The 11,089-nt window shown below is 36.1% G+C and overlaps 1 protein-coding gene and 1 long non-coding RNA gene across 2 annotated transcripts; both read left to right on the top strand.

The window, feature by feature from the left end:
- Positions 1–489: 489 nt before the first annotated feature.
- LOC124913267 (calponin homology domain-containing protein DDB_G0272472-like) lies at positions 490–5,874 on the top strand. The gene is made up of 6 exons (XM_047453863.1): positions 490–560; positions 651–757; positions 815–982; positions 3,708–3,934; positions 4,079–5,275; positions 5,329–5,874. Exons 1-6 carry the CDS (start codon positions 490–492, stop codon positions 5,872–5,874), a joined length of 2,316 nt encoding a protein of 771 aa, XP_047309819.1.
- A 2,958-nt stretch (positions 5,875–8,832) lies between these two features.
- LOC124911192 lies at positions 8,833–9,712 on the top strand. The gene is made up of 3 exons (XR_007096595.1): positions 8,833–8,940; positions 9,084–9,149; positions 9,436–9,712. It is a non-coding gene; the product is annotated as an uncharacterized LOC124911192 (long non-coding RNA).
- Positions 9,713–11,089: the final 1,377 nt, after the last annotated feature.

Below are 11,089 nucleotides of genomic sequence, written 5' to 3'. Positions count from 1 at the left end.
CGTATTAGGCCCGATTTACAACCTTTTGTCGCGTTTATCTGTGCCATATCAGGGTTTGTCTTCTGCTTTTTTCATCTCCACTTTTCGATTCTAAGATCCCCAATTGGACTCTATGAAGAAGAAGCTCGACACTCGTTCTCCCTCCCTCAATCTCCTTCGATTTCATTTAACCGCTTTATTTTGTAAACTACCTATGGATAGAGATTGTGGCTTTGGTTTGTTCGTACATGTGTTTTTTAGGTAAATTAATTATCGATTTATCTAATTTTTACTTCCATCGCGCCTGTTGTTTGACTATTGTGAGGGTCTTCAATCAAGAAATACTATTGGGATTAAGGTTGAAGATGGTTTCCTAGCAAGTTCAGTACCACCAACATGTTCTATAAGCTTTAGCTTCAACAATGGATGATTTCCAGAACCCTCGTGTACAAGTTTGTATTTAATCTTGACATTGAACTTTTAGCCTTTCTGTTTATGCGACTTTTTGGCATGAAATTTGCTTTGCGACTTTTGTGCATTAGTTCTTTTATGAGTTTCTATCCATTGGATGATGGTCTGATGTAGTTGATTCCATGAGCTGGGGAAATTCTTTGAGGTGTTAATCTAATTTTACATTATTAGATTCTATATCTTTTTATTTTTTTATACAGGCACACATGTTATCTCAACACTGCTCAATTGCAGTTAGAATTGTACCCTGGACATTTTGACACCATATTTGGATTGGTTGGTCAGCAAATTGCTTATACTTTTGCAGGTATTTCTAAATACAGGTATTACATAGTGTTACTAATTTTATTGTTATTTAATACAGACAAATATGAATTAGCACAATGTAAACATACAGATCATAATGTTAATGAACCAATTCCCTCTTGTTGTAATGTTGTGTGTGCTCAGAATGGTAAACAAATGGTACAAGAAGGTGCCTTGACAGCCTTAACATTAGTTGCTGATTCATATCATGTGATTTTGGCAGTTGGTTTGTGCATTACTTATTGTGCTACTGTGTTTTGTGTTTGTCTTGCTAGGAATGACACTACTTCTAGCTGCTGCCTTTTTTGAGTTATTTTCCATTCTCTATAGTTCTATTTTCATATACCGATGAATGTTGTAAATGATTCACTGATTGCTCATATGTTATGTGATGAAGATCAGATGAAGTGAAATGTAAAATTGATATTGAGATTTGTGATGGAGAGTTTTATCCAACTTCATATTTTAATTTCATGTTAATATAAATTTCTGATATGTGATGAAGACTAGATAAAATTAGATGGAGGATTAATATTGAGATTTGTGGTGCAGAGTTTGATCAGAATTCGTAATTTTTTTTTTATGTTAATATGACATTTATCCCACATCGTAGAAAAAGAAGAAGTTTTTGGTATATAAAATATGAGAGAGTTCATTAGTTTCTGAAGTGTTTTTAAGGTTATAATGTGCTGGAATATGGGTTCACCCAGAGGTTGGCTTACTCCAAATGAATAAAAAGCCTTTAGGTGATCATAATATGTTCTTGCATTTTCTAGTACGCATGAAATGATCATCTTGGCTATCTTCGTTAAGCATTTGAAGTTGTATTCTTCAATTATATTCTTGGAAAGTGAGATACTGAATGGTTCTGATGGGATGTTTCTTGGGTATGCTTTGCTCAAAACCATACCTTCATTATATGCTTTTATCTTGCCAACTATATAATCTTTTATGGAAGTTACACATCTGCTTTAATCATTAGAGTCCAGTTGCATGTTATCGAAGTGCTTTGCGAACATTTGTCTTAGCATTTATTGCATCTTATGAAATTAGTCTTGAGGTAACTATTTGTTTACGCTTAGTATGTGCTTACAAATATATGGTGAATTATTTTATCTTTCATCTATTTATTCATTGTCATTGGACCTATTTATCATTTTTCTACCGTATGTGCAATCTGGGATGGTATTGTTGATCTGGCGCTTGGCTCAAGGTTTTATCTTGATAGCTGTAGAGAGGACCTTTTCATTATTGACTTAGTTGAATGGTATCATTTAACATGGTAAAGACATGTGATTTTATTAGTTACTGAATATGTTTATGTTTCTTGACTTAGTATGAAAAGCTTTTATCTTAGTTCATTTTCTCTTCTATTTACATTTGAATCTCGTTTTTTACGCTGCAAGGTAGTAGTTTGATGGGAACTAGTGGTCACTACATGTTAAAAATCCTATCTTGGATGAGCTCATAGAAATTAACTATTGGTAAACTTAAACCAATTATTGTTTCCAAATCTATGCAATTTATGTGTCTAATTTTTAATGGTTTGGTATTTTGTTAGATGATAGCTTTTTTTTCCTGTAGGCTAAATGTGGCTGCAACTATTTTCAGTTTGATAAAAACTTATTGTCCTATGATAATTTTTTCCTTCTTCCTTCTATGATAATCTGCATCTTGAGTGTACTTATTTCTTATCTTTTGAATTATAGTTATTAATTTCAAATAGAGGCTGACATGTTACCAAAGTGTGATGTTAGATTTTAAGGGAGAATCCAAACATGATGACATCTACACAGGTAATTCCTAGGCTTGTATTTTCAAAAATTATCTTTGGATGATGTTAAAAATTGCAGGAAATGAGCAAGAAATTGTGGTATTTCTGGTATTGGAGTAAGTAGTATTGATGCTTTTGACGATTAATGTTAAATTATATTGCATACTCTGAAAAAAGAAGAAATTTAAAGGTGAACAAGAGCTTGTAAAGTTTCTGAAAAACTGGTAAATCAAATGTGATATTATTCTAGTAGAGATCGTCAAGTGTGTGTGCTCAAGTGTAAAGATTTATCAAAATATGTTATAGAAATAAATCTTTAAAGGATTATGTAGGTAAAAAATAGTAAAGTTTTAAGAGACTTTTATATATGGGAGCTAATTACTTGAAATTTAATGCATTTTATTTAAATAAATAGTTCATTAATTGTAAGTTAACTGATTAATGTTCTTTTTATTTAATTATTTAAGTCTTATTTATTATATTTGAAATTTTGGTGTTTTTATTTAATTTATAAAAAAATAACATCTAAAATGAAAATAGAAAAAAAAACAAATTTAAAATAATTGGTAAAAAAATAGTTTAAAAATAAAATCGACTTTTAGCGACGTTTGTTTAATGTTGCCAAAGCTTATATAAGCGTTGTTAAAACTTTTGTCTTTCTGCAACGCTTGAACCGATGCTTAAATAAGCGTGGTAAAAACTTGCGCCCACCATCCTTCTGGCGACGCAAGAATAAGTGTCGGTAATTTTTTTGGCGACGCTTTTAAAGGTTGACAGAAGTCTTTTTAAGCATCACCGAAAGTCATTTTTCTTGTAGTGTCCAAATAAATAATTTCTCAAATTTTGTACATGTCTTGAATGTTTCATAAATGAATTTGATTAGTTGATTTTCAATATTGAGGAGAGTGCATTTATGAAGGTTAATCATTATTTCAAGAAAGGAACTGCATAAAATTTGAGTGTTGAAAATTATAAAATAAAATTAAAAAATGATGATAGTTTAACTGAAAAGATGATAGAAAATTTTGGCGAAACTAGTACTGCTGAAGTTAGTGATGACAACGGTACCCAAACCGCTGGGTAGTGAAGTACTAATCTCTGTACCCGATTTCCATTTTACTATCCGACCCCGAACCTGACGGGTATTTATATTTATTCCACATTTCCTTTGAGGCAGCCTGCCAAATACTCTCGGCGTCTAAGGAGCCGATAAAGGTCTCCGGTAGCAAATCAACATTGAAACCGGAGTATATTCCAATTTGTGATATCTTCGCAAGAGCGATTCTGGCAAGGGGAGGAAACTATAGCAGACTAACAAAGGACAAAATCAGGATGCTGGTCGGCCTGATAGAGGGAACAAAGGTTAACTGGGCAAAGGCAGTGTTCCACAACTTAATGGAAATGGTGAAACCGGACTCAAACCGGTCTTGGGGATACGCCGTTCCTCTCGGTAAGATCTTCCTTCATCACAATCTCAACATCGGTCCCGGCGTCACCGTCTCCTCAAGAATCCTGATCCGATCCAAACAATTCCTGGAAAGGAAGCAGCCGGCCCCCCCCTCCACAGGTGGCCGAAAGAAGGCAACCGACAAGGAAGCGGCCCCAGCCAAAGAAAAGGCCGAAAGCAAAGGAAAAGAGAAAGTAACTTTCTCGGAACCGCCGCAGGAGGACGAGTCGACTTCCCCTTCTGAAAGAACCGATACAGAAAAGACCGATGACGAAAGATCGGCCGATGAAGAAGAGCATTCGGGCCAGAGCCCCGATAATGCTGGTCCTAACGCAAATCCTGAGACCACCGTGGGCGGTGAAGAGGATGGTGAAGAAGGTGGTGACGAAGGCGGTCACGAAAGAGGTAACGAAGAAGAGAAGGAGGACGAAGAAGCAGAGGCCGATAGGGTAGCTCTGAAACTCCTAAAAGGCATTAAAAAGCGAGCCGAGACGATTGAGGAGTTATACCTGGAATGGCATGAGCACCGGTTCGGCAAACGTTATAGGCAAATCCTACCGGGCTACACAGACGTGGAATGCATCCAAAGACTGAAGAGAGTGGAGGACGTGGTCATGGATATCACAAAATCCGATACCATTGAAGAGGCATTACACCGAACCTACCTCTTAAAACCACGAGCACAACTACGGAAGCTAACCATACGCATCCGGAAGATTACGGCGAAGTTCGAAGAGGTGGGACCGGAAGACACCTTAACACCGCTGGTGTTGGAAAGACTTGAAAAAGCCAAAGGAGACCTTATTCAAGAAATTGACCGGCTGGAAGCAATGTACGGTCAAAGGGAAATACCGGTCTATACAGCTCCCCGGATTGATACAAGTCCGGATCACTGCCCAACACCTCCAAGGGCGAATTCGGCAACAGAGGAATCCGACGAAAGGGCGGATCCTCATCTCACCGGGAAATCCCCTCTTGCGCAACCGGAAGTCTCCGAATCAGACTTCACGAAGGAATGGGTTGAGAGCCGGCTTCAAGAATTCGAAGACTCCGAGGTTCTCCCTTTGAAGGAGAAATTCCAAAGAACCGTTTGCTCGGCACTCAAGTTCGCCAACACCACAAGGTATCTTTTAGATAGAACACATGACCGGTTCTCAGAAATTGATGAAGATCAACAGGAAGAGGCGGTCCTGCGCAACAAACATCTTAAGCGAACCGTAATTTTGGAGGATACGACCTCCGAGTTAAAGGAAAACTTTGACCGGTTTGAAAGAGAGACCGATCAACGATTGATGGAGGTTGCTAACGACCTGGTCGACACAACACTCGAACGGTCTCCGACCTTGAGAAGAAATATGAGGGTCTCGAGGCCGAACTCAAGGCGCTTTCCGAACAAGTTGCCGAACTGCTGAAAGCTAAGATAAATGCCGATACCGCGGCTGTAGAGGCTGATGCCCAAGCGGCTAAAAAGGTCCAGGATGAGCTGGACGCCGAAGCAAGTAAAGAGAAGGAGGCACCGCGACAATCGCAACTCACCGAGGAGGAAGAGGAAGCCGAGCGAATTCGAAGGGCAGAGGCCAAGTTCCCAGGACTTGCAAAGAAGGCAGCCGCTCAAGCTGCGAAGGATGCTGCGAGGTTAGAAAGGGAAAGACGGAGGCTGGAAGGCTTCGCAGACGACAATAAAAAGAAAAAGGCGGCCTCTTCCGTTTCAGCTCCGACAAAGCGAAAGAGGGAACCTTCAAAGAAAGCCCAAATAGCCGACCTGCTCAATGAGGTTACTGAAACCGTCATTGGGAGTACGCCGCAGCAGGTTCCTCAAGTCGACGAGGAGGATGAAGAACACCTAAAGCCCCGGTCTACAAGACAACGAGTCTCCGAACCGGCCAGTCGACCGTAACCGATGAAGAAAAAGTGAAACATATATGACTTCTCGGACTCGGAATAGGGGCTCTCTTTCCTTTACTTGTCTTAGTATTTTTATATATTATGTTATTTTCGGTTATCTATCATATATATAAAGCTATTTTTGAAACCGGCCATCTTTTGCATCTATACTTAGTTTTGATAATTTTAAATAAAATAATCAAAAAGAGAGAAATTGATAAGATAAAAGATAAGACTTTTCCAAAATTTTTCTCAAAATTTTTCGAAAAATTCTCCTAAGTCAGTTTCAAAAATCCGGACAAACAAAACAACCGGCCTACGGTTGCAAACTTACATGATTTTGATAATTTTAAATAAAATAATCAAAAAGGGAGAAATTGTTAGATAAAATCAGACTGGTTCAAATAAACCTAACTTAAATAAACTTTCCATGCAGGAACAAGGAACCGAACCGGACAAACAAAAGAACCGGATAAAGAAAACTAGCCGGTCAAGTTAGTAAACCGACCAAGAATACTTGGAACATGACCGCACAAAGAAAGGATCGGCCAAAGCTTAAAACCGGAACCATTAAACAGCCGATCAGCCACAAGGCAGAGGAATAACCGAAGAAGTCCGGTTATATCACCCATACCGGAAGCCATCCGGTTAAGTCAAATGACCGACAAGTACAAGAAGACAATTCGGGTATCTGGTGAGAATGATACCAAAGGAACAAACTGAACACTTCCATATCCATACAAGTCTGAGGAAAGTCTGCAGACTGTAGAAGACAGTCCTACAAGATCTTTCCACTTCGGGATAAGTCAGAAAGAAGATCTTCCAAGTACAGACAACTGTCTAACAGACTGTGCCTACATTGAGTAAAAGACAAACCTAGCAGGTCTGTCTTACACACCGGAAGAACAGACTGCCAGGTCTGAGACAGACCGCCAGGTCTGAAAAGATGACCGCAGGCTCTGAATCACTGAATCACTAAACCTCTGCACCTCTACTCAGCCAATCAGATTCAAGGAAGTGAAATATGACCGTTGGCATATTTCACCTATAAAAGGGGCAGTTGAAGAAGAGTAAAGATGAGACATATAGGAACAAGTAAGATACAGTGAAACAAGTGAGAAATTCTAAGAGCATTTATTCTACAAGTGATAAGACTGTGCTGTTCTAAGAAAGCCTAAGTGCTAAAGTTAAAGTGTGTGTTTTACAATTCCGGTATAAATTGTAAAAGAGTTATCGAGCAGGAAATAAGTCTCGATCGGATTGTACTTGTATTCCTTAGTGAATATCCTTCTCGCGGTTTCGAGAGGAAGGGGTGACGTAGGAGTTTTATCTCCGAACATCCATAAAATCTGTCTTGTTATTTACTGTCTGCCGATTTCATTATCGAACCGATCTGTACCGCTCCAACCTACCTAATCCCATCTAAGCCGAATATCCAGATTACCGAAACCGACCCACCAAATCTCAAACCTTCATCATCCAAAACCGGTTCTGCCTATCATATAAGTGTATCGCTTCAACCTAAAAGCAAACCTCTTCCGCGCTTGAACCTAGTTCAAGGGTTTGTGACAGGTTGTGTAGTATTGAAACCCCGGTGTTAATCTCTAACCGGATTAACCACCACCCTTCGAGTGAGAACCGCTAACCGGTCCAACCCCCGGTCCTCCAGCGGCTACCTAGATCCTAACAACATTAATAATAAAAAATATAAAATTTAAAATAATATAAATTCAATTCATATATAAAAATGTTAATATTTAATAAAAAAAGTAATATATTCTAGAATATTTAACAAATTTAAATTTTAAATTTGGTAATATAAATATATTGTTTATTCAAAAAATTTACCTAAAATTTAATTACTCATTTTTATAAATGTATATATTAATATAATAAATAACTAAATAAAGTTAAAAATAATATATATATATATATTTAAAGATTATATTATTAATTTAAAAACCCTAATTTTACTTTTCTACTTTTCATTCTCTCTTTATTTTTCATTTCACAGCCATTGCAGCGGCTCAAGGACTCTTTTCTTCATCAATCAGCTCAGACTCTATTCTTCCATTGAAGGTTATCCTTACTTTCTATCCCTTTCATAGATTGATTCATTTTTGTCGATTCATTTTTGTGTAGAATAGACAACTATCCTCATTTTCTTTGTACAACATAAGAATACATTTCTAACCTAATCGTCTCCGCTCTGACTCTTCACAATCTTTCATTTTGAAGTTTAAAATTGTGCACGACGAAGGAGACGACAGACCGTGAAGAAGAGAGTCATCGATCAGCCTGAATCGTATTAGGCCCGATTTACTATCTTTTGTCGCGTTTATCTGTGCCATATCAGGGTTTGTCTTCTGCTTTTTTCATCTCCACTTTTCGATTCTAAGATCCCCAATAGGACTCTATGAAGAAGAAGCTCGACACTCGTTTTCCTACTGTGAGTTATCTCCCTCCCTCAATCTCCTTCGATTTCATTTAACCGCTTTATTTTGTAAACTATCTATGGATAGAGATTGTGGCTTTGGTTTGCTCGTACATGTGTTTTTTAGGTAAATTAATTATCGCCTTTTCTGATTTTTTACTTCCATCGCGCCTGTTGTTTGACTATTGTGAGGGTCTTCAATCAAGACATACTATTGGGATTAAGGTTGAGGATGGTTTCCTAGCAAGTTTAGTACCACCAACATGTTCTACCAGCTTTAGCTTCAACAATGGATGATTTCCAGAATCCTCGTGTACAGGTTTGTATTTAATCTTGACATTGAACTTTTGGCCTTTCTGCTTATGTGACTTTTAGGCATGAAATTTGCTTTGCGACTTTTGTGCATTAGTTCTTTAATGAGTTTCTATCCATTGGATGATGGTTTGAAGTAGTTGATTCCATGAGCTGGGGAAATTCTTTGAGGTGTTAATCTAATTTTACATTACCAGATTCTATATCTTGTTATTTTTTTATATAGGAACACATGTTATCTCAACACTGCTCAATTGTAGTTATAATTGTACCCTGGACATTTTGACACCATATTTGGACTGGTTGGTCAGCAAACTGCTTATACTTTTGCAGGTATTTCTGAATACAAGTATTATATACTGTTATTAATTTTATTGTTATTTAATACAGACAAATATGAATTAGCACAATGTAAACATACAAATCATAATGTTAATGAACCAATTCCCTCTTGTTGTAATGTTGTGTGTGCTAAGAATGGTAAACAAATGGTACAAGAAGGTGCCTTGACAGCCTTAGCATCAGTTGCTGATTCATATCAGGTGATTTTGCCAGTTGGTTTGTGCATTACTTATTGTGCTTCTGTATTTTGTGTTTGTCTTGCTATGAATGACACTACTTCTAGCTGCTGCTTTTTTTGAGTTATTTTCCATTCTCTATAGTTCTATTTTCATATACCGATGAATGTTGTAAATGATTCACTGATTGCTCATATGTTATGTGATGAAGATCAGATGAAGTGAAATGTAAGATTGATTTTGAGATTTGTGATGGAGAGTTTTATCCAACTTCATATTTTGATTTCATGTTAATATAAATTTTTGATAGGTGATGAAGACCAGATAAAGTTAGATGGAGGATTAATATTGAGATTTGTGGTGCAGAGTTTGATCAGACTTCATATATTTATTTATGTTAATATGACATTTATCCCACATCGGAGAAAAAGAAGAATTTTTTGGTATATAAAATATGAGAGAGTTCATTAGTTTCTGAAGTGTTTTTAAGGTTATAATGTGCTGAAATATGGGTTCACCCAGAGGTTGGCTTACTCCAAATGAATAAAAACTTTTTAGGTGATCATTTTCTAGTATGATATGCTATATTTGGCTGCCTAATATTGTTGCAGGAAATGATCATCTTGGCTATCTTCGTTAAGCATTTGAAGTTGTAATGTATCCTTAAATTATTTTCATGGAAAGTGAGATACCGAATGGTTCTCACATTAATTATTAGTTCCCATATATCCTGTATGCTTTGCTCAAAACCATACCTTCATTATATGCTTCTGTCTTGCCAACTATATAGTCTTTTATGGAAGTTTCACATCTGCTTGCTTTAATCATTAGAGTCCAGTTGCATGTTATCGAAGTGTTTTGCGAACATTTGTCTTAACATTTATTGCATCTTATGAAATTAGTCTTGAGGTAACTGTTTGTTTACGCTTAGTATGTTCTTACAAATATATGGTGAATTATTTTATCTTTTATCTGTTTATTCATTGTCATTGGACCTATTTATCATTTTTCTACAGTATATGCAATCTGGGATGGTATTGTTGATGTGGCGCTTGGCTCAAGGTTTTATTTTGATAGTTGTAGAGAGGACCTTTTCATTATTGACTTAGTTGAATGGTATCATTTAACATGGTAATGACATGTGATTTTATTAGTTACCGAATATGTTTATGTTTCTTGACTTAGTATGAAAAGCTTTTATCTTAGTTCCTTTTCTCTTCTGTTTACATCTGAATCTCGTTTTTTACGCTACAAGGTTGTAGTTTGATGGGCACTGGTGGCTCACTGCATGTTAAAAATCTTAGCTTGGATGAGCTCATAGAAAATAACTATTGGTAAACTTAAACCAATTATTGTTTCCAAATCTATGCAATTTATGTGTCTAATTTTTAATGGTAGGGAGAACTCAAACATGATGACATCTACACATGTAATTCCTAGGCTTGTATTTTCAAAAATTATCTTTGTATGATGTTAAAAATTGCAGGAAATGAGCAGGAAATTGTGGTATTTCTGGTATTGGAGTCAGTAGTATTGATGCTTTTGACAATTGATGTTAAATTATGTTGCATACTCTGAAAAAAGAAGAAATTTAAAGGTGAACTAGAGCTTGTGAAGTTTCTGAAAAACTGGTAAATCAAATGTGATATTATTCTAGTAGAGATCGTCAAGTGTATGTGCTCAAGTGTAAAGATTGATCAAGATATGTTATAGAAATAAATCTTTACAGGATTATGTAGGTAAAAAGTAGTAAAGTTTTAAGAGACTTTTATATATGGGAGCTAATTACTTGAAATTTAATGCATTTTATTTAAATAAATAGTTCATTAGTTGTAAGTTAACTAATTAATGTTCTTTTTAATTAATTATTTAAGTCTTATTTATTATATTTGAAATTTTGGTGTTTTTATTTAATTTATAAAAAAACATCTAAAATGAAAATAGAAAAAAACAAATTTTAAAAT

The sequence above is a fragment of the Impatiens glandulifera genome, chromosome 8 (genome assembly GCF_907164915.1).
Source record: "Impatiens glandulifera chromosome 8, dImpGla2.1, whole genome shotgun sequence".
Lineage (NCBI taxonomy): Eukaryota > Viridiplantae > Streptophyta > Magnoliopsida > Ericales > Balsaminaceae > Impatiens > Impatiens glandulifera.
Note: the sequence above shows the minus strand (reverse complement) of the source record. Positions and strands in the feature narration are given on the sequence as shown.

Excerpts from the sequence above, each read along its gene's own strand:
- LOC124913267 (XM_047453863.1), top strand. The coding sequence starts at position 490 with ATGAAATTTGCTTTGCGACTTTTGTGCATTAGTTCTTTTATGAGTTTC. Across the intron at positions 561-650 it reads CCATTGGATGATGGTCTGAT|GCACACATGTTATCTCAACA; the intron begins GTAGTTGATTCC and ends TTTTTTATACAG. Across the intron at positions 5,276-5,328 it reads CCGATCAACGATTGATGGAG|AAATATGAGGGTCTCGAGGC; the intron begins GTTGCTAACGAC and ends GACCTTGAGAAG.